We start from the raw sequence: 24,495 nt of genomic DNA on the forward strand, positions 1-24,495 counted from the left end.
CTCCAATGAAATATTATCTGCTTTGCTATTTTATGCACAGCAAGTTAATATGACATATAATACAATTAAAATGTTTCAGTCTGACTTCTGTTTTTTCTCGTACTTTCAAACGGGTGTGAATTAAGCAGAAGGCTTCATACAAGTTAAAATCTGCACATAAGTTAGAAGATTGTCAGAAGGTTAGTAATTTGTATTTCTGAATCTCTTTTTTAATCAGTCCAGTGGCCAGGTACAAGGACATAGCTAAGGAACTGACATGGCTGTCAGAAGGAGGGCAATCAGAGAGGGGAGCCAACATGCAGTTTATTAACTACAGCTCAAAGAAGGCATCCTTCCTCACCCTTTTACGTGGAGAATAGGGCAGGATCTGCAAGAGAGACACCATGAATAGAAGAGGAGGAGAAAACCACAAAACCACCTTCCAAAACCTGGAGGGAGAGGCCCTGGAAGAGGCACAGCCATTGGTGGCTGCTCAGACCCTGCAGGGTGGGAAGGTGTCAGCTGAAAGGCTGGGAAACCTGCTGCCCTTGCAGGGGAGAAGGGTGAGCAGAGAATTAACCTCAAAGGCATTGCAGGAACCCAAACACAGATGTTCTGGCAAATAACAGCACATCCCTGTGGACTGTAGGAAACAACCTGACAAGAGAATGCATAAACTACTTTACTGCCATGATTCCAAATAGAGCTATGAAGCTTTCAGTGCAGAGAGGGAAGAAGAAGTTATCATACCTGAAGAGGAGGGTGAGGAAGGATGAGGGCTGTCCTCCTGAGCACTCCCTGTCTGCGAGAGACCCCCACCTACTCCACTTTCTTCAGTAATGTTAGAGGACCCTGGTGTTGTCGACCTGCTGACAGACTGAGACTCTTGATCACTTCCAGACCCACGCCGCTCATCGAGACTACCTTGAATTATTTCATCTTCTCCTTTCCTGTCTCTTTTGTGGACCCTGGAGTGAACGACCACTTGGTGGTATGTTCTAAAAACCCTGCCGCAGTCCGGGCATTCAGTTGGCTTTTCTTTTATGTTTCCATGACTTTGTAAGTTGTAATCGAGTCCCTGGTTCATACCATGTGACAAAAAATCTCTACTGCCTTCTAAAGGGTCTAGTTTGCTTGGCAAGTCTCTCTGATTGCCCATTTTAGTGCTGTGAACCAAATCAGCAGGCATTTTCTGCTTAGAGCCATCTGCTCCTACTAACACATACTCCCGCTTCTCCTTATCAAACATAACTCCGGCATTTGCCAAAGTGTCTTCGTGGCTGCGCTGTATCTGCTGCTCTTTAGACAAAAAGCCATGTTCCATGGCCATTCCCCTTGCCATAAGCTGCCAGGCCTGATAGCTGTTTACTGGATCCATCTCTGCTGCTTTGGCGGCAGCTTGTAACCTTTCTATACAGCTGGATTTCAGAGGAGGCACCAGATTGAGACAGCCCAATAAAGAATGTTTGTCCCCCTCAGCAATGCCGTGGCCAATGCCAGAAATGGGGGAAAGGAGCTTGCCCAAGACTTCCTTCTCTTTCATGGGCATGTCTCCTTTGTTGTAGATCTGATTTTGTTCGCTCAACCTCGCCTTGTCAGGGGGAAGAAAGCCACTCTGCAAACATGACAGATATCTTGAATACAAGTTTGCATGAGCTTCCTGGGACATGCTGCTGATGGAGACAGGTACTTCAGGATCATTAGGAGATTTGTTCTTTACAGATAACTTATTCAGGTGAACTTTCATGTGGTTTTTAAGAAACCAAGGCTCTTTGAATCGCCTCCCGCAGATCTGACAGCAGTGTTCAAAGGAATCCTTGTGCTTTCTCATGTGGCCTTTTAGGAACCAGGCTTGGCTAAACACTTGGCCACACACCTCGCAGCGAAACTCATTGGTGGATTGTTCCCCATTCCCGTTGGAGCCCTGGCCCTGTGCTGACTCTGCAGTTATGTGAGCCTTCTCCACGTGGCTGATGAGCTCCTCCTCCTGCGAGGCAGCAAAGTCACACAGAGTGCACTTGTAAGGCTTGTGTAGGATCCTTATGTGCCTGTCCAGCTCTTCTCGCTTCTTAAACTTGCCTTTGCAAAACGTGCATCTGAACCCGGCTGTCTGAGCGACAACCTCTTCCTGGACGCTGGCTGGCTTTGGAGAGGGAACAGGGTTTGAAGTATCAGGTGTGTTGTGATTAGGTGGCACAGACAAGTTGCAGTTTGCGAGCGGCATGGGCTGGGTGTGCTGCTGTGTTTTCACATCGGGCCGTGGCTGCAGGAGGCTGCTCTTCATCTGCTTGTCCCGAAGAATCGCTCTCTCCTCCAGCTCATGCAAAAGTCTGTTCTCTTCTCGGACCCTTCCACGACCTTTGCCAAGGTTCCCAAGCTTGTGAGTACGCAGGTGTATCTTCAGGTTGCCTTTCTGAGCTGCCCTGTGGTCACAGTAGGGGCACTTGAAGGGTTTCTCTCCAGTGTGGGTTCTCATGTGCAGCGAGAGGATGCTGTTGAAGCGGAAGCGTTTCCCGCACAGGGGACAGGGGTACTTCCTGTTCTTCCTGGCATCATCCTCGATGTCGCTCATCTGAGACATAATGCCCAGGTTCTGCCCATTGAGGAACTGCTGCAGATCCACACGCCCGTTCAAGCTGGTGTCCACCTCTCTGTTGAGCTGGTTCGCCAGCAGGGCCATCTGGCTGCTGATGGGCTGGTTTGCTATGGACATGTGACTTTTGTCTTCTAGTGGCACTGACGCCTTCTCCTCGGGATTCTGCCTGCTCTGGAGCTCTGGGAAGGCATGGCTGAGCTGGGAAGTGATCTGGTGCAGCTTCTGACTCATTGAATATTGCCCATTGAGTATGGTGCTGTTGAGATGGGCGTCAGCTTCTGGCACAGCTGAAGAAACACCAAGGCACAAACTAGCTTCCTCCATCTCTGAAAATCAGAAGATATTTTAGATTCAGACTGTGAAAGAGCTACAAGCATTGAATCACTGCCGTACAATTTGCATTTTATGTTTTACCTACTCATAATAATGCAAAGGAATTAGTGTAAAAACAATTAAAAGTGTATTAAGTGCCAACTGTGCTAGACAGTTTTGATCATACATGTACTCATTCTGCATGTGTACCAAAAAATATTCATTACTATTTTAAAATATGCGACAATTTCAAAATCTAATTATTACAGAAGGGGCAAAGGCATTTACCACCTCCCTTGTCCTTCTTGTGAAAATGCACCTGTCTGCATTTCTAAATCTATAAAAAAAGAAATCTTAGGCATCTCTCCCATTTTCATTTAAAAAGCCAGCAAAAAAACCCCAAAATAGAAATCCATTTGTAACTTTCAGTTCCATTAAGCATATTCAATATATTACACATTCTACAATGAGAAAGATAGTTTTATGATTTGACAAAAAACCGATGGTATGATATTTACTGGTGTACAATAAAACAAGATAATGTTTTGGGAAAAAATAAAGGACAAGCTTTAGAACAATAAAAGGGATTTTGCTTTAGTCAACAAAAAGTGCAGTAATATCTCATTAAGCTGATTAGTATGCTGCTTAGAAACAGTACTAGGTGCTGTAACACATGATTATAATCATAAAAATCCTTCAGTGTTTGCAAGTAAGCATTAACGAGGTATATTAAATTTTAAGGAGACTGCGACTAGCAGCTTTGTAAACCTCTGAGATTAAGATTTAACCCTTCTGTTACAAAACATTGTTATTTTGTCATTTTGAAACTGAGCCCATCAAAAGGCACATAAATTATCTTCTGCCAAGTCTTTTAATTCATAGTTGAGAACCTTCAGATTTCTGTTCCTAGGAAAACTTTCCAGATTACAGAAGGAATATCTCTGGAAGTCTTTCGATGGGTGATACATGTGATTTAAGACACTTTGATTTGTTTTAAAGAGCTCTCTTATGGAACTAGATAAAACCAATTAAAATCTGGGAAAGGTGTTGTGGAAAGCCTCAACAAGTTTAAGAATTCTAATAACTTTCCTAATACACAGTAATGACTACAAATTGTAGCTGCGCTATGTATATTGCAGGAAATTAGAATTCAGAGCTGTTTGTAAAACACAAGTGCTCTGTTCTGGTCTGCATAATTGTCCACAATAATCCATCCTTGCCACTTCTCTACTCTATACAGATATAACGTATCTATAAAATTCTGTTAAAAATATAAAGTTTCTCATAACTAATTCATAAACTATATGATGCCATAAGATTATATTAGACTACAATTAAGATTTTTGTTGTTCAGTGGCGTGATTTGACACTTTATTCACTCTCAAAACCACTGAATCCTATAGGTTCTTAAAAATTTAATTTGGTCACCCCTCTCTTTGTCTTTAGCCAAAAGCATTTTTTCCCTGTGTCTTCCACAAAGGCTCCAGGCACAGCCTGGGTGGACTCCACTCCTCACACAGCTACACAGTGGCCACTTGATAGACAATTCAAGGTCCAGATCTGGCACACACTTAAAATGCATGTAATTGTGCTCGTGGGAGCAGTCCAGTAGACTTCAAAGGGTGACTCTTGAAAGCAAAGTTCCACACATGATTAAGTATTTGCAGGATCAGGGCCTAAAAACAAAGTATGGGAGGTCTTTGAGGGGAGACCTCTTTGCTCCTGGCAGATGACTGAGGTTGTGACACAATGCAGATCTTGTAAGTACAGGAAAGAGTTATATTCACATGTATTAAAAAAGAAAAAGAGCTACCTAATATTGCCCATAGACATAACAGATATTTTTCAAAATTTAACAGTCTGATTTGGGTCACATATTGGGGGCCCATTATTTGCCTGCTGTCAATGTTGTTATTCATAAAAATATAAAGAAGTTAAGTCTATAAAAGAAATCCACTTAAATTTAGCTTGCAGCGCCTGTTTTCCAAAAGTAGAGAGTAGGAGAACATAATTAAGCCAGGTGTTCACCCAAGGCCATGTAGCAAACAAGGAAAATTCTTAATTTCCATTCAAGTTTTCTGTGCAGCAGACCACAATCATTCAAAATGTGGGTACACACAAACCACTTTTTTTTAAATTTTTGAAAGTTTTCTTAACTTTTGGAACAAACCAAATTCATGTTCAAAAGGATTAATTAAACAACTGAATACTTGTGGTCCTTAGGTCTGCCATCACCTGAAGTTAACCGAGATTTTAAATATTTGCCTATGTGCTTCTTAAAAAAATAACAAATACTCTCACAAATAACAACACAAGAGAAACCCCAAAACCTGAATCTACTTTTTGTCTGGATTCCACATATCCAGGAGTGTTATTTCTCCCCACCATGCTTAAACAAGGCATGCTGGCAAACAAGAATGTGACAATTCCAGAAATGCATAGCATGTGCTGACGCACACAAACATTGAAGAATGTTTAGAAAGGTCTTTGTGAATTGTCATTATTCCATAACAGCTTCAAAACTACAGTCTAATTTTTTTTTTTTTAGTTGATCTCAATAGGACCCGGTGCTTTTACATGCTCAGAGAGGTTTGGGTAGTTAATTTTAGCATTTTATGCTCTATCGAAGTTTGGAAATGCTGACAGATCCCAGTGGAATTTATTAATTCTGATGTTTAACCCTAAGCATCAGTTCAAATGTATGGTTATTTGGATTGGGGAGGGGAGTTGTGGTTGAGGTTTAGTTATTCTGTGCTTCTTTTTCAAATATAACTTTAATAAAGTAACAGCAGTTGTAGCTGGAACATGGCAAGTTTTCCAATTTTTCCTTTTTGCTATTTTCTGTCTTCCAAAATCATACAGAAATATTTAATGTAGAATATTGAGAGAACAAGAAAAAAATCGTTTAGAGGAATACCAAATCCATAATTTCTCATTTAAAGACTAATAATTTTGGATTAAGTCGGGGGAACCTAACCCCCCCACATGGATCTTTAGGCATGGCAAATGTTTTACATTTTTTATTAAATATGCAGAAAGGTCAGCAAAGCCTGTGCTTAGTGAGCAACAACCAGCTCTGAATGCCACCCACTCCGATCAGCAGTGCAGTTCCTGGGGTCCAGCCACCACCATCTCAAGATGTATTCTTCACTTAAACTGCATCTCCCCCTCGTCTGCCCCTGCTTCTTGCAGGCCTGCTCCTCCCTCTGGCTCTGAATTGTCTCCTCTTTTCCTCACTCCAACCTGGTTTCATTGCAAAGCATAACCATGGCACTGAAAGTACTGCCCTGTGAATTTCTCCTCCTGCCATGCCCAGTTTCAGCTTTTCTGAACACAGGGACCTTGCTACTGTTCAGCTTTCACTCCTGGTATCCTTTAGCCCTTTCACAGCAAAACCTACCAAAATCTCATCTTGTATCCACATGCAAGACAGAAACAAAACACAGCCTCATCCATCATTCCACTATGAATTAGATAACTCAATCTAATTTTCCTAATTTCTCAAAAAAAAAAAAAAAAAGAATTAGCAATTTCATTCTCCCTCTTTATCCATCATCCCTGTCTAGATCTGTGGCCAGAGAGGGTTACCCCAGGTGGAGCAAGGGGCTTTCATTCCCCACTGAGGCCCCTGCAGTTCATGGTACTCACCTTGGTATCAAGGTATACAAAAATAAAAAATCTGGAAAAGTCCATTAATAAGTGCTACTTTGATGCTCCATGCAGGGAAAACCTCTAGCTTTCAATTGTGAAATATATAGTCTATCACATTATTTTCATGATCCTGATCTCTCATATAAGGAAGGCACAGAATGTTTTGCCATCTCTCGTGCTGGGAACAGAAGCACAATGTTCTCTGTAGTAAACAAATGTTTACAAAATGAACCGCAAATCAAATTTGAGATTGTTAAAGAATTCAAAATATATTTGTTGAAGTTTATTTAGTAGATTTCTGACCTTTAATTGTCTCAAATGTTGGGTAAAGACAGTGTCTCTCAAGACAAGGCACCGCACCGGAGCATGTTGGGATCAGCAGTCACAGGCTGCCCTTTCCAACCTAAAGAAACCCTCAGCTCTTGCCCAGGTGAGTTGCTGTGGCCAAAAAGCCCCAAACCAACCCCGCTGCAGACACAGGCTACACCCAGCTGGGTTCTCTCTGCACTGGGCAGGGCAGCAGCACCTCTGGGAGGCAGCACACCGACCATCCAAGGCCATCTGGCCACAAACTGTGCCCAGCGTGCAGGATCCTGTTCCTCTGAGGAGGAGCTCAGCTTATGAAACTCACTGTGGGATACAGATACTATAAAATACTCTCTCTCATCTCCTACATAAAGGTACAGTGAGACATTCAAGTCCCTTTGATGATACTAATAGTTATTTTGATTTCGCTCACATTTTTGCCCTCAAGACTATTTCCTGTGATATCAATAGCGAAAGTTCTGGCTTTAGCCATTTCAATTGAACACACAGATTTTATTTAACTATTTGAAATGGATTACTGGAATTTAAAACCAATTATGACACCAGAAATGCCTGTCATCACAACTACATTAATGTAATACGAGAAGCTGAGCTTCCTCTTGCTGGAAACAGAGAAAAAAATATGGCAAGCAGGATGAGAGAATTTAAAGATAAATCTATGCCTGGGCACACATGTAAACATATGCAGGCACATGAATATCTGTATACAGACACATATGTGCAGACACACACCTGTTATCTTTGTAAACAGATGGACCAAATTCAGCTCTTATTTACACCTGTTCATTCCTGCTGGACACACACACACACTGAAGCTCTCCCCTCTTCAGTGCTGTAGAGAAAACAGTCATTTTAAAGCCACTGTTGTGCTGTTATTATAGCTTAGATTAGGTTAGTTAAAAGATTTACAGTTCAGTAAGCAAAGTAATGCTTTACAAGCTCACGTGTTTAAACGACAAGCTCGCTCTGGCCCTGATCCTCTGAGCAGTTAGAGCTACACACACTCTTACTTATGCTTTCAGAATATAGACCTGGTATTTATCTTTCCAGCTAGAAAAATTCACATACATCTACATTATCTTGTGGTCCACTGGCAAATTCTAAATACTCCAATACAGACTGCTTCAGTTCTTAGCAACTCGTAAACAGGTATTGCTGAGATCAGAATATATATTGAATTTTTATTAAATATTGTTCTTATTGTTGCAGCAGAAACAGTTGAACTAAAGCTGTTATAAGCATAATACACTCCTGTTAAGAAATACAGAACACCAGACTAGTGAACCCTTTCAGGGTCATTAAACAGCTGTAAACATTATTACAAAAATAAACCAGAGATTTCATGCTTACATTTTAGCCCAGAGCTTGGTGTGCTGAGCAAGTACATTTTTTTCATCTCTTACAATCAACGCTGGTGACATTTGGGCATCCAAACAAATTACATCACAAATATTACTGAGGTGGGTAGGATACTGAGCAGTTTATTTGCCAGATGATTAATATATAAACAGTAGGGCAGGATAAATGACCTACTCTTCTTTGACTGATTTGTAGGCAATACTAAGAGACATAGATGTAAATAGTTGGATTTTAACAAAAACATGTGTGCACGGAAGGGGAGGGGAGAGATCAGCTGTATTTAATGCCACCAGGACAGTATTATCCAGTCTGATAAAATGAAATAAACATTAGGCCAGATTCTATTCTCATTTTACTTATGTAAAATAGAGTAATTGCATCGACTTCATAGGAGTTTTTGTTAAGTAGGTGTCCTGTTCCTTGGGGTATAATATAATTATATCAGGAAAATATATGGTTTCTGGAATATAACAGGATGTCTTTAAAAAAAGAAAGTTGGCCTACAGGTAATGTGCCCTATCTATTTGTTTTTATTTAAACATTATTAAGGCCAGCTTGGTAATTGGCTATCACCATTAGTGACATTAGCACATTTAGGCTTTGTGGGCATTGCAGAGCACGTGTATCTCGCAGCTCCTGCTGGAGAGAGCTGGTTTGGAGCAGGAGCAGAGCACAGCCTGCCCAGAGCTCTGGGGGAGCAGGGCTGCCCCATCCACATCCCCAAGAGACTCCAGGGCTGCCTCATCCACAGCTCCAGAAGGCTCCAGGGCTGCCCCATCCCACACCCCAGGAGGATCCATCCCACATCTCAGGAGGCTCCAGGGCTGCCCCATCCACAGTCCAGGAGGCTCCATCCCACATCCCAGGAGGTTCCAGAGCTGCCCCATCCCAGAAGGCTCCAGGGCTGCTCCATCCCACATCCCAGGAGATCCCAGGGCTGCCCCATCCCATACCCAAGGAGGCTCCAGGGCTGCCCCATCCCACAGCCCAGGAGGTTCTGTGGCAGCCCCATCCCACAGCCCAGGAGGCTCCATCCCACAGCCCCACTCCATCACCCATCCTCCAGCACCGGCACCACGCAGGGGGCAGCCGGGAAGGCATTTGACAAAACTGTGGCTGCTTTGTAGTGCTGATATTTAAACAAGCTGCTTATTGATTCCAAAACAAAGTACTCCTTTAGTAACAACAGAGCCAACTCATTCCACAACAGTTTTTATGTCTTAAAGAAGGGTTAGCAGAGGGATTTTGAAGTTTCAAAAGTCATTAGCAGACAGAAAATGGTTTGCTGAGGCTGTACTGCCTTTGCTGTGGGCTGGGAAGAGAGTAGCTTTCTAAAACACCTGTTACATCTGCAGGGTACTTTCTAGTTAGCACAGCCTTTGGGACTGATAACTGATCAGTGGAAGATAAATCACCAGAGCAGTCTTTGGTTGGTAGCACCCATGGAGTGGAGGACTGTGAACCGTTTGTGATCACAATCTAGGAAGATGAGCACAGAGGAGAGGAGAGGTCATTTATAAATCTCACTCACAGATTAGAATAGAAAGATTAGAAGAATGCAGACAAGCTGTTTGATTTATTGCTACTTTGCATGTGACTTAGCAAAATCTGTTTTCCTCCTTATTTATTCTATTTCACTTGCATATACTTAAGAAGTCAGATCCAAAGAGGAGAAGGATAAATAATTGCTACTGAAAGTTCAGTAGATTAAAAAATAAAAAAAAAAAAATCATGATTTTTTTTTTCCAGGCACTGGTTGCATCTGGGATCATTATTTCTTAGCTTATAAACATTGATTCTCATTTTACTTTTTTTTCCTAGTGATCTTTTGATGGCAAAAGTAAAGAAAAGAGTGATACCAAAATTCATATTGGAGCCTTATTTGTGGAATGCTTCATTAAACTAAAGCTTCTGTTACTTTAGAAACAGCATTTTTTAAAGTAAATTTGTTATTTTCATGTAATTTGGAATGTATACAACTGATTAAACCCTCTCCAATTTGATCAATTTCCTGTAGCTCCTATCTGATCATTCACTTTAATTAATCTAACTGGCATCCACATCAGATTGAAGAAACCTTAAAATTAAGCTTTTAATGAACCACTTTACCATCACAGAGTACAAATAAAATAATAATATGCCTGGAAGACTCTACAAAGCATATTTATTATTTCATTTTTTTGTCATTTTTACAGCATGGAAAGGGCTCTGAATCTCCTATTCTCATCTGAGGACACTGCACTGCTCTGGAAGTCTGCAATGCTCTAACCCATTATATAACATTAAAAGATACATAATGTTGACCCTATTAATCCTGCATTCCTCACACAGGAAAGTTCCAAATAAAAGGCCAAGCATTTCAGCTGGGTGAGGACAGGAGGATCAGGCCCTCTGAACCAATTACAAAGAGATCAATAGAGAAGAGTTAAGACCACAGAACTCAAAGCACAGTTTGAAACAACTTAAATCCAAAACTGTAATGATGGGTTGATGATTTTTTTTTTTCATTTCACAAAGGCTTAGACTTAGATTTTGTGCACAGCTAAATATAATGTCAAATGCACATATGTCCCAGAGATCAAAGTATGATTGACTGTGAAATATTCATATGTGATAGCCCAGCGAGATTTTGTTCGCAAGGGCACCTGTCAGAAGCATAAGCTTGGATACAAATCATCAAATAAGTATGTGAAATCATTACTAAAACCCAGGCATGCAATCAGATAGTCAGTTGTCTGAAACTGCTGGACTGTAGCCAGCACAGTGGCTCAACAGACTAATGCTTTGGTCTTTGCAGATCCTCAGGGGCCTGGTTCAGTTCCTCCTGCTACTGGTCAGGTCAGCTGTCTGTACCTAGTGTTGACTTTCCTGGCACTTAATGCAAGGAGCAAAGCAGAAAAACCTGGGTCCATAAGTTGCCTTTGACCCGAGCCACAGAAACATCTGCTGGTTGAGTCACAAAGTGCTTGTTGGCCAAGTTTAACAGGATCCGAGCCTGCTGCGGATCAGCTCTCTCAGCAGTAGGTGTCACTGCAATAAATAGATGGATTTCAAGGGACAAAGACACTCATTGCCCGGGAAAATGCATAAACAGAACATCCCTGAATAGAGAGACTTTTGAAAAGTATGTGGTCCAGTTGGACCTTTCCTTTAACTTTATGCAAAATGTTGGGAATCTGGTTTAGGGAGGAATTAAATTGCACGAGTGGGATTGCCAACAACAACAGCACCGTAATTTTGTCCTTTAGTCCTGTGTCACAGAGATCCTTTAATTCACATTAATCACCTCCCTGCAATCCCAGGTCTATTAGGTAAAGACTGTTACAGTTAAACCTTTTAAAAAAAAAAAAGCTCTCTAACAAATTAAGTCATTTGCTCTAGTGGAACAAAAGACCTAGTTATATGGAAAGACTCTGCACACTCAACTGTGCTTGTAGGACTGAAAGACCCCAAGGTTAGCCTATTTTTTGTCAAATTAGACAGCCTATACCAACCCTATCTGCATACAGAACAAGGAGAGAGAGAATACTTATAACAGCTTGGGAGGTGGGGGGATGATGTCTCAAGTATAGATTTAATTAATAGAATGCATATTTTGAAGAAGCAGTAACCAATTTATATTTGAAACAGCAATATTTGGTATGCCAAGTAATATCACAGAGATGTCAGCCAAGTCTACACCATATTTGGTTTCATTATCACAAAATGGTTTGTAGGATAATTAAGGATGCTCCAAATTGCATGCTATTGAGTTAGACTGTAGACAAAACAATGCATCACTAAGCATATGGGCTACCTGTGATGACATCAAGACAGAAACTACGTGCCTAAGAGAATGTTTTTATAAAAAGGAAAGATTATTATATTAAATCTTGTGTAACCTGTTGCACATGAAAGAGAACATATGTGATAATACATACCCCTAAAGTACATATATAATACAACTGCATTTATTTTACTCCCAATAATTCTAAATGGGGAACAAAAGAGAGGAAGAAATATAGAGAGAATGAAAAGATCAATTGCTGCATTCTTCAAGGTCAGTATATTTAGGAAAAAAACAATATTAAAAATAAAAAGTCACCCCCATGAAAAGCATAAAGGGCCACACTACAGATGTGGAAAGAGCTCCTCGTTTCCCCCCAGCAGCTCCTGCCCCAGCATTCCCTAAAGGCCTCCAGCACATGGAACCCCAAAGCACACTGTGATCAATCAGAGAGGAGAGGAACACCTTTGCTAAATGTTTCTTTGCTGGGTACAGAAACACCCAACATCTTAATACAATGGAAGTGGAAACAGGTAGAAATTCAGAACTTGCCCAATTTCTGTGCTCCCAAAGAGCATAAAGGGACCAAGGTTTTTTCAGAATTTCAGCACTGTAGAAATAAGTATTCCAAACTGATCATTTCCACATCTCATTTAGGAAAAAGCTTGCCATGTATCTTGACTTAAATAGATGGCTCATCCTCTGTAAAGAAGCCAGGGACAGCATCCAGAACTCTTGACTCCCATTGCGTAGTCCAGTATGCCAGATAGCTTTCCTTTATCAAACATAATTGACTGCTGAATAGACAGAGTTTTTTAACTCATGGCAAACCTGTCAGCATAAATTTTTTTTATTTGTTTAAAATGCTAGATTTTTTTGTTTTTTAATAACAGAGATTCTTGGCTGTTAATACTTTCTATCTCCAAATTCTATCTTCTTTCTTCCCTCAATCCAACTGATTCTTCTTCTCCCTATAACACATAGACTTGGTGACAAAAAATACCACACAAAATTTAGATGGTCGTAGTGATTCTTAGATACAAGTGGCTTTCATGAGTTATTACTCATCATATTAATTTAATACTAATTTCCAGGGGGAAAAAGGAAAAAAAGAATAAAGCTGAGAAAGCCTTAAAGTTTGAGTGAAATGAGATGGAGTAAAAGATGCAGTTGAAATAGGCAGGGACACTAGAAGCAGGTTAATGCTGGAAAATAGAGCAAACATTTCACAGAATACCCCTTGTGTTTGTGGTCTCCCAAAAAGCAGAAAGAAAAAAACTCGTTAAAGAATTAAGTGGAAAAGATAGATGAGGAAATATCACACAGACTAAGGCATGAAAAAATGTACCTAATTAATACCAAGTAAAATGAAGCAGAAGAAAACACAAATCCCCTTTATTGCATTGGTGTTCTGTTCTGCCCATATTCTTACTCATACACCACTGCTTCTGCCCTTCAACTTTATCAATTGATCACTGTCATGAGCACAAGAGCAGAGCTGGGAACTCTAAGGCCAACGTGGACCTTCTGAGCTGTTTTCCCACTGATACAAGTGGCTTGGGCTTACCAGGGTGTGGTTAGCAGTCTCTGTGCTGCTCAGACACCCACCCTGAGGAATTTCCAGAAAACAAACTCTTTATCCTATGTTCTTTTAGAGGAGCAAAAAGAAATACACCACACTGCTCTTTCAGAGGGAGGAAGACAACCCCAAACAGGAGCATCTATACCAAAAGTAACTGACTCAGGGTATTTCCCTGTATTTTCCCTGATTTTAAATCCTCTCTACCTGTTGCAGCGAGATTATTCTGCCTTTTCCTCTGAATGGTGGTACCAAATAGTTGTCACAGTTTTGCAGTTAAGCCAAGGGAATAACAATGGTGTCACACCAGTGAGCACAAGAAAAGGTCCCATCTTTGCAGTGCTCTTGGCTTTGCAAAGATGGGACTTTTGTGCAGCCCCTGAAGGGAACAGAGAATCTCCTCCCTTTGCCCTGACGGATCAGGTACAGGAAAGGGAATCCCCTCTCTCTCCATGGAAGCAGAGATGTGAGCACTGACTGTGGTGAAACAGGACTCATCTTTAAGTGCAATGGCCCTCAAGACCCAACAAGCTGGGCACCAACTGCTGCTTAGGTACCCCTGTTTCATGTGGGCACAGTAGCTTTGATCATTAACAGAAAGGCACTGAAAACCTGGCAGACACATGGCAGATAGATGAAGCAGGGGAGAAGGAATACTGTAAAAATATAATAACATTCTAAAGCTACCTGCAGGATAAAAATCCTTGAAATAATTTTGATGTTAATTGCAACATTGCAGGCCCTTGGCTGAAAAGACAGCCTCTCATGGTGATAGGTGAGTGGTAACAAAGCTGACAAAGAAAGTCTGATAAATGCAATCCCAGGATGACAAACCCTGGCAAGTTCAATTACGGTTGCAAAGTCAGGTGGGAGATGGACTCTGCTGAGTGTAATATATCCTTAGCAGCCAGCTCTGGCCACAAACAGCTCTGACCAAACTCCTTTGAGTGACTGACAGCATCCCAGGAGCCTCCAGCCCCACAGTGAGCTGAGAGCAGCTACAGTTGTTATCAGAAGGACCAAGGACTAACAGGGACTGCTTCACTGCAAGATTTCAACACAACACACACAAAAACACCACAAACTCTCACTGAAACTATTCCAAGCCTCTTGAAAAGCCTGTGCAAATGAGCAGTTTGTGTTCACTTTCTCCAGTGTAAAGCTTCACTCAATGTTAATCCACACTCTGCAAACCAGTGTGAATGCAGGTGACTCCAGCAAAACACAAAGCCAGACAAAAGTGGGGAGAAAGGTTTGGTGGCTCAGGTTCAAGCCCCTGGCCGTGGGAGGCAGTGACTGGGCTCCCACTACTTACAACAGGAGCATCAGAGAGATTCTCTTCCTACAGGACTGAATCCCAAATCTCCAGAGCTGAGAGCAGTCCGGAGTTCCCACACAAAATCCCTGTTTGGGCATTGCTCCTGTTGCCCAAGCAGAAACTCATTTTTCTGAATTCCAGCCCCTTGCACCTATACTTATGAATGTGGAGATCATTATATCTCTTTCTAATTAAAAGGATTTTCATCTCCTTAGTTTTATACTTCAGAATAGGCTAACTATTCTTATTTGATGTGAGAAAGAAAGAAGTAGATGTATAGAGCAAATTGTGGCTCATCATACTTCAGTGCAAAATTATCTGAGAATTTAAGTCAAGTTTAATCAAAGTATTTGACTTCCTTGCAGCTTTATTTTTTCTAATTTTTTAAGTAACGAAAAGAGAAGTCTTTTCCCAATTTTTTGTTGAATTTTATTTTCTGACTGACTATTTTAGAAAAAAGCCAAACTCACAGTGTTATTAAACAACTTCTTTGTTCTCATTCTGTGTTTTTCAAAAATATTGAAAAATGACAATAGTATAAAAATTATACTGTAAAAAGTGTAAGCATTGTGAATGAGCAGAGTTATTCATTTATATCCCTAGCTTATGAAATGCCCGTATCACGTATCCTTTATCCAACAGCAGACTCTTTTAGCTTCAATCAGCAGAGCTAACAATATGTTATTGATATGATTTCAGGAAGCTGTCAGCAGGCAGCTTTGCTTTCAGCTCCTCAGCTCTGGTGAGCACACAGAACTGTACCTGTGCCTCTCCCGCAGGAGAGCTGGCAGCGAGGTGCACATTCCTGTCAGCTGTCACTGCAGAATAAAGAGAAACCTAAACAGGTCTTCCTCACTCCCCACAGTCCTTACACAGAGAGAACACACTGCTGCTTCACTGGGAATGCTCAGCAGCACCACAAGCCCTGGGGTGCTGAGGGTGGATCACTGTCCCTGCAAAGAGCTGGGCGAGGAGCAGCAGGGCAGGTCACCCAAGGGCTTTCACCCTCTTGCCCCAAGCACACCTCCTCCCCAGCTGGCCTTTCATAAGTTTCCACCTTCCTCCTGTGCCCTCCAATTCTGCCCAGCACAGAATGAGTAGGAAGAGGAGTGAGCAGGGGGCAACCAGGTGCTCACCTCTGCAGGCAGCAGAGGGGTGAAATGGTGCCTGAAGCTTGCACGCCCCAAGCCAGGTGTCCAGGAGCTGTCAGAGCCTGACTCCTGTACAGGGAGGTACAGGAGGGGTAAATGGGGGTGCAAATCAGGACCCCTGGTGTCCTGGTGCCCCTGCTCCTCTGGGCTCCCTCCAGAGAAGAGTGCAATCTAATTGAGAGGTGAGGCTCTTCTGTAAAGATGCAAACTTCTTCATTTTTAACCACTTCTCCTTGAAGGAAAAATAAAGTTAGCACACAATTAAGTCCAATATTTTATAGATTATAATTATGTGCTACTGAAGAATAATCACATACGTCAGAAGCCACAACAGGTAAGCTAAAAGTGCAGCTCTTTCCACTTTAGAAAACCAGTGGGTTTTAAAACTAGATTTCATATTGGCATGCAAGCTTTAATAACAAAAGAGAATTTTGTACTATTAGATGTTGGTCATTTTTTTGTCTGACAAAGAGCAATAACAGGCTGCTGCAGGAGTTAGCACAGTTTTTGGTGAGTTTTTTTTCCTCCAAATGATCAGAGAAAGTACCGTACTCTCAGGATGTGCCTCACTTGCTCTTAAAAGGGTAAAACAAAATATTCTCCTAGCTATTCTAAGCCTGCCATATAAGTATTATGCTGTTACAGATTTCAAAAGGTTAGCTTCAATGAAGCTGACATCAGTATAACCCAAAATAACCCATTCAAGAGAAAAGTAAGAAATAATTGCTGTTTTCTCTTTTTTTTTCCTCAGCTATATTGCTATAATGATTTTGCATAACAGATTGAACAAAGTGCTGTTGTGACAGGTGGTAGAATTCAGCTAGTAAGCACAGAGACAGGGTTCAATTTAGTTTGTGAATCCTTTAATTGTTGTGCAGCTAATTAAAGAAGGTTCTTTACACTCGCAAGTGTTTACCGTTGCTAGTATGCATACATGAAAAATTAAATTGTGCCTTCAAGGGCTGAGAACTATAGAAAAATCATAGCTGATTCTGCAACATGCTTACCAGCTCAAAATAGCTGCTTTTCACAATTGGAATTTGTAAAACTTTTTGCTAAGCAAATATAGAGCTAATTAGAAGTGTTCGTTGGACCAATTAACATTTAAATAAATAAGCCATATTGCACATTTCACAGTCTTTATTTAATGATGCTTCTTAACTCTTTGGAAAGATTCCTTTAAGTACAAATAAGTTGTCATAAAAATGAAAGACAAAAATAACACCATAACAGTATATTCTATGCTTTTTTCTTTTTGCCTTGAAGTCTTCTCTAAAACTCTATACCTGTTACTGAGAAAGGGGGGTACACAAATCTGGTTTCTTCTTTCATCTTGTCAAGTTACCTTTCCACCTTTTTGAATGCAAACAGAAAAACATATTTGATTACTATTTAAAGTGTTATGATAGCTCTGTTTGTTTTGCCCCATGGAACAGAATCTGTTTTAGACAAAAATTCTTACTTTTATCTCATAAAATGGCCATTCCAGCCCAAAAGAAGGGTGTTCGCAGAAGAGACTGCTCTTGGAGCAACAAAAACAGCAGTTTGAAAGTTGCATATGCAAACAATGAAGCGACAGAAAAAAACTAAATCTGTTTCCAGGCCTGCTGTTTGCATTCCCACAGCAAATCCAGCTCTGTTGTTATACCTAACCCCAGGGCTGCAATTGCCTGTCTCTTCGGGGTCAAGTGATATTTTGCTTTCAAAACAACTGTCTTTTAATTTAACGGTCCCTTTCTACCAATAGGACTCCTTCAGCCTGCGCTGAACATACATTTTCTCTCTCCCTTTCAACCTCGAAACCCCTACCTGACACAAAGGTTACATTAAAAACAGAGGAAAGGCTTCTTTCTACTTTTTTCCAAGGTGCATTGCACTACCTTGCAATCACACAAAGAGCTAATGTGGAAGGACTCATTGTTGACCTTGGCTTCCAGCACAGAAAACCAAATTAACAAGGACCAATTAACATTCAAATAAATAAGGAAGATTAACAAAGAATACTCTGCATACCAAGAGGGTAAAATAAACTAGAGGAAGGAGTACAGTATCTCCCTCAATCAGGAAGAGTGGAATTCTCCAGGAAGGACAGCAGCCCATCAGAGCATGGATGCCCAGGCTGCTCTTTCCAAGACCTGATGAGCTCCAGAGGGGATGAGGCCATCAGTGAAACAGGCAAAGCTCCAACTTTGGAAAACCCTTGGGAAGATGTGCCAAGACCCCACAGTCCTGCATGATGCTCCTGTGAAAGGGAAGGTGCTCCCCACCTGTCTGGTCTCTGCTCTGCTCCTTTCTCCTGGGGCTGCTGGTGCTTTGAGCTCACAGCTGGCCAGCAGCAGCCCAAGGCAGACACTTCTTGCATGGATTGTCAATATATGAGTTTTCTGATTCAATTTTTAGTGAGAAAGGTGTGTTTGGATTTGGTTTTTTTAGATTCAGTAAATTCTGGTTCAAGTCAAAGAGAAGAAGTGGCCAAAGAACATCCAGCAGCCCAAGAGGAAGGTATTTGGGAAGTCCATAGAGACTGAAAATTTTGTGGTTTAAAATTTACATTCCATTACACTCCACCTGAAGGCTCCAACCTAAATTTTTGTGCTAATTAGGTAGTTGTTCTGAGTACTGAGTTGCAAAATACACGTATCAAGTTCTCAAAATGTCATGGTTCAGAGCAAACCTGTCTCTATACAACTTTAATTTCATATACTGCTTTAACCTTTCTTTGGGGGCAGGTAGCTGAAGCTCTAACGTGGGTTGTAGGGACTCCCTGTGCCATGGAGGACCAGAAATGGATCAGAAAATGCTACACCAAGAAGGATGGAAAGTGGTTGAACCCTCTACCTTCATCATCCTCTGCCTCTTGCTCTTCCTGTGGGTAAATCTACAAAAATTACTTTAAACTGGCAAAATTTCTCCACCATTCTGGGATATCATTACCCCAACAGATCAATTAAATTCCCCACTAACTAATCATCTGCAAAGCCTGTCTCCTAAAAGGAAACTCCTCCCACACAAAGGTTATGAATAATTCTCAGAAGGTTACAACATGATCTATCATTTTAAGTATTTGGATCTGGAGTACTGGTTCAGGCCTCTAACTGACAGCCACCTTTATGAATAGTTAAGAGTTCACAGAGATGATTATCATGTACTATTTAAATATGTATAAAGGACAAAGATAATAACAATACTTTGCACTTTAATAGAAGCTTCTGTCTGAAATTCTCAAAGGAGAGCCGAAGTCCTCACGAATGCACACTCACAGCCCCTCTGACCTGCACAGTTGGTCATTGCTATTATTCTCTGGAATCTGGTAGGCTGTTATTGTTAGATTTCTCAAAAATGATAATGTCTGCCTTAATTTATAAAGCAGTTGAAGCTTTACTAAATGAGTAACTCAAAGTGAATCACCATTGTGGGGATGTTGATCAGTGCCTTGTGCTGAGCAGAAAACAGCATGGAGCTCCACAGGATGCTCTGCAGATCCTTGGCCCCCATTCTGGTCAAGAAGGAGAATCCTCCTTGTTCCCAGGCTGAAATGCCACTGACTGATCAGCACACTGTCCATCTAGGAGAAAAGCATCTCCTGCTACTCTTCAGAAAAAAGCCTTTCTGTAGCCTCAAAAATAATTTTAGATATTTTTTTTCCCCACCACTAAATCAAAAAGGGCAAAAGTGGGCTCCACTTGAAAGCCAAACTTTCTTGCATGAAGAACACTTTTCCTGCAGTTTGTTACAGATAGAGGAGGTTTTATATTTAAAATATGTTTTAAATAATCCATTTCTAAATGCTCTATGTTGATGAAGTCAGCCTCTCCTGTCTTCCGATCAAGAGGCTAAAGCAAGTGACTCTCTCTACTATCCCATAAAATACAGAAGGAAGATTAAATCATATTCAATTATATCTTTCATAGAAAATATGAAAAGAGCTACTAAATAGAAACAGAAGTGTGAAAAATAGAGTCCACAAATATCAGTACCAATCCTATGCAACTATAAATTCTGAAATGCTGCCAAAAAGTTGGTTGTGTTTGAAAACTGGACCTGGACAATTTGAACTTATGCAAATGGCATTTGCACTGCAGTGGAACCAAAGGTCCTCCTGACCTTAAGGGTATATTTACAGAAGAGTCAACTGATCCAGAATAATTCCACCAATGTATTAGGAAAACATGTCTTACTTCCAACATTACTAATATGTTTATTATACAACTTTGTTTCTTAAACAAGTACATTTCTTAACCAAATATGAAAAAGACAAAGGAAAAAAAAAAGTCACATATGTCCCAAACTGCCCAAGTTTTTCTGCTTCCTTTTACAGTACCAGTTTTCCTTCAACATTTTTTAAAAATTCTCACAAGTGTCAAAGAACAAATTACTTTCAGATTTCTTGAAGAACTTGTAACAAATATAACAGTTACAGAGAGAGAGAGAAATGGGGGAAATCTATTTCAATGTGATTGTTTTCAAATACCTAAACTAAGGGGGAACGAGCTGGTACCATGAAATCCCTCTGCAACAGGCAACTTCTCTTGGAACAAAATGCATTGAGGGAGAGAGCTGGATAAGCTTTTTCCACTGAACACTGTCCTGTAAGACTCAGGTTTTAAAGAAGAAAAGGGGAGTGAATACAATCTCAACATAATTTCCTTACCAGTACTATAGTCACTCTCAGCCTTTTGTGATTTTTTACTCATTTGTTTGGGGTTTTTTTTAATTTGGTTTGGAGTAGGTTTGTTTGTTTGTATTTAATTTTACATCAATTTGTCAAATCAGACTGATAAAGTTACTGAAATAACACCCCAAGCCTCTGGCTGCAGTGCTGCTGTCACAATGGAACACTGATCTCACCCTGGCTCCTATAGCTAATAACAAGCAGCAAGAGACTGAGCTCCCTCAGCTCAAATAAAACCACCCAAAGTCAAGTTAAATTCAGCATTCAGAAGACCAGAAAATTGGTTTACCACAACTTATCACAGAGTAACACGTTAGCCCAAGTTAACTGATTCACAGCAATTTTTAGTGTACACGCTCTTGGCAAATGTGATGTAAACTTAGCACAGCTTTCAGTGCAAGCCAAATGTCCCTGGTTTCATTAGGGCTGAAGTAGCACACTGCTCCTCGTGTGCTGGGAGGCAGGAACCACCACAGAGACAGCTACAGCAGCTGGCAGGGGTAACCTGGCTGTGGGATCAGTGCTTACTGCTCTGTCTTGGGCTCTTTTGCCAGGGTTAAGAAAACCAGGTATTTCAAACTGCATTTCATTAAAACACCTGTGTTAAATTTTTCATGGGAAGTTATCAGACTTTTCTGAAGGGACTATTTGCAGTGGAAGTTCCAGCAAACATGCAAGAGGCTGGCAAAAGTACATAATAAAAATCACAAAGCACCAAAGTCCATGATATGCAGAGATACCAAGACTTAAAACAGTGGGAGGTACAAATTTTGAAAATATACTTGATGGATCCAATACAAAACCAACTTGCTGACAGACTTTACAATAAACCTCATGAGCTTTTGTCCAAACTCACACTGAATCAGTGACAAAGTTTTTATCCATATATGGATCTCAGGGTGGAACTTCAATCCACAGAGATCTGAAGCTTATTGTTTCAAATGACAACCACATATACAGAAAAATATTTAATTTACCCATATTCTGCAGTTGTCAACAAAGAACACAAAAATCAAGGTGGACACCTACAGTTAAACCTTTTTTTCCTGAAAAGCTACTTTCAATAAAAATAATCAGAATAAAAACCAAACTACATTGGCCTGTAACATATTACTTACAAAACATTTTAAAGAAAAAAATTCACCCACGTGTAATTTGACCATAAGTCACACACCATTTAACTACAGCAACACACACTTCTAGAGTTTCTGTAACAGATTGGTGAGGGTTTCACCCTTCTTTTCCCTGCTCAAAAATATCTGTGTAGTACCACTGAGTAGCAATGGAGCACGAAGTTGGAATACAGGAGAATGGGGACTCCTACCTTACACATTACTCACCGGCTATACCAGGTTTCATGAATGAAAATAAACATAAAAATTGAAATGGAAAATATATCCCCAGGAGCTTCCAGTTCTTTATGCATTATTTCACTGACAGTGGAACACTCTTCCACCAGTGGCACTGCCACCATCAACCCAAAGCACTTTGGGATGCATCAGCAGTGCAATAGAGTTGATGAGAGGATGCAGTGATACAAAGACAGTAACTAAACAACAATGGCAACTGGAATTATTCCTAATGGTAATTTTTTCTTTTTCTTTTTTTTTTTTTTTTTTTTCAGAGACTAACACCATTATTGAGAAGGTTTTTCTCTATCTTGAATTTGCTGTGTGCAGCAAGGAAATATTGTGTTCAGACTGACGTGTCTGTGCTGTTGGTAAGGCAGCAGGTACAGTGTCTGGGCACACAGGAGGGGTCACACTCACAGAATCTTTTTCTCTGCACAGACAGTGCACTGGGCAAAGCATGAATCTACACACAGAGGTGAAACTCTGCTCTGCCTCATTTTAATTGGCAAAAATGTTTATAAACGAAATTTCTGTATTTTTCCTTTTTTGAAAAATTATTAATTTCATGAAGCAACTACAATGATCCCTACCAAAAATACCAAAAGTAAGTGCAGGCTTTTCCTCAAAAAGTTCCCATAACAATTTAACATCTAATTTCAACATCATCAGGCCTTCTACTTATATGATCTTCCATGGCAATCAGTTGACTGCTGCTATACATCCTGAATATTATTTTCCCTCCTGAGGACCATATATCTTTGGGATACCTAAGGGGCTCATTCACAGACCAAGAAGTATCAGTTCATTTGGAAGATCTCCTGTACAGGAGAGAATATAGTTTAATAAACATTTGCAATTAAAACTTTTTGGAATAAACAAGCAGAATGCACACAATGGCCATGTTAATTTTGCTGCTCTATCCTCATTGTATATTCAATTTCCACTCCAAAACTTTGTTTGAAATTTATGAACTTGCCCAAATACAAGCTCAGGCTGAAATACTTTCCTAAATTAAGACTGGCAAACCTCAGCACTGCTTGTGGGAGATGTCACTAACCAGAAATTTGCAGGGTTTATTTTTCTATAATATCTCAAATATCTTTCAAATTTCTTTAAGGCAGAGCATCAATGGTCATTGGTATGTTACAAAGCATTAATTGTAACAAGATACAGTAGCTGAAGAGAGAATCAAAGTGAAATTTCAATCAGGAAACAGGCAAGTTTGTTCAATAACCTTGAAATCTCAAGCAGATGCAAAGTCACTCTGCAGGTAGAGAACAACAGATGAGGAAAATGTAACTTGTAAACAAATAGTGCTAGTATTGGCTGGAGCCATTTCTCTGCCAGACTGCAATATGGTCTGGCACATTATATGACTTGCACTTTCTGTTTTTATTACAGTCTTTCTTTAAGACACAATCTATCTCACCCATTTGTAGCTGTTCTAGTAGCTCATCTATCTGAATCAGACACCCATCTTTAAAGAGAATGAAATCCTCTCAAGATCCCAATGCCTTTTCTGTAGAGATAGCCTAACTTTTAACAGTGTTCCCTTACCCTGTGCAGGAAAAACAGTGTTCTACAATCCAAACTATACCACATATTTTACCAAATATGTGGTATAGTTTATTTTACCAGCTCCATGGCTTCTCCATGAGCACTGCTTTCAAAATCATATTTTACCAGAATCAAGACTAAATTGTTACTTACAAGGTTCATTCTGTAAGGACATTAATTAATGGCCTGCATATGGAAGAGGGTTGGGAAATATTGTGCATTTTATGCATTATTTTGTTGGCAACTACATCATTCCGGTAATTAATGCTGACATCTTTTTAAAATGCATTGAGCAATATAGACAACATATACTCTGCCCAGATTTTTATTTTTTGGGGGCAGGGAGGTGGAATATAGGGTTTCCCATGGCTGAGCACTCTTACTGCAATAGGGCCTTCCATTGCCTAGAAAGGTCCCAGTCTGTCTTGGAATAAGGTATGGTTTAGGTGCAATTCTGGACTCTGAAGACATTCTTGAGAATCTAGCATTCTCAGAGACTGCCAGAGCTGTAGAGTTTCAAACTCAGTAACACTCTTAGTGAGCCATTCCTTTAAGGACCCCCATTGGAAGAGTCATTCCCCTCCTTATGGATTTCAGGTAGAAAAAGAACTCATTGCTGTGTTCAGACAGACATCAGTCCCCTTTCTCTTCCTCCCTCATCCCCACACCTAACCAAACAGCAATTCAAGCATCTCTTTATCATTCTCAACAAGTGTAAGCACCTTAATTCTAAGGTTCTAGATATGTAGAAAATTGGTGCCCTTCATGACTCAAAGCCATGGCAATTTTTTAGATGTTTATTGACCTGTTTATTACTATCTGTTTATTGAACTGTTTTCCATGAATCTGTCCAATCCCTTTCTGAGCCTGCTGATG

General features: G+C 40.5%; 1 protein-coding gene across 1 annotated transcript in view; it reads right to left on the reverse strand.

Moving 5' to 3' along the window:
* Positions 1 to 24,495, reverse strand: part of ZNF536 (zinc finger protein 536) — a 290,297-nt gene that overhangs the window by 180,066 nt on the left and 85,736 nt on the right. Inside the window, exon 6 of the mRNA XM_058813538.1 lies at positions 730 to 2,901. Within this exon, the coding sequence (XP_058669521.1) occupies positions 730 to 2,899 (2,170 nt within the window). The 5' untranslated portion in view covers positions 2,900 to 2,901. The remainder of the gene's footprint in view (positions 1 to 729; positions 2,902 to 24,495) is intronic.

This window comes from Ammospiza caudacuta, chromosome 13 (genome assembly GCF_027887145.1).
Source record: "Ammospiza caudacuta isolate bAmmCau1 chromosome 13, bAmmCau1.pri, whole genome shotgun sequence".
In the NCBI taxonomy this organism is placed as follows: domain Eukaryota; kingdom Metazoa; phylum Chordata; class Aves; order Passeriformes; family Passerellidae; genus Ammospiza; species Ammospiza caudacuta.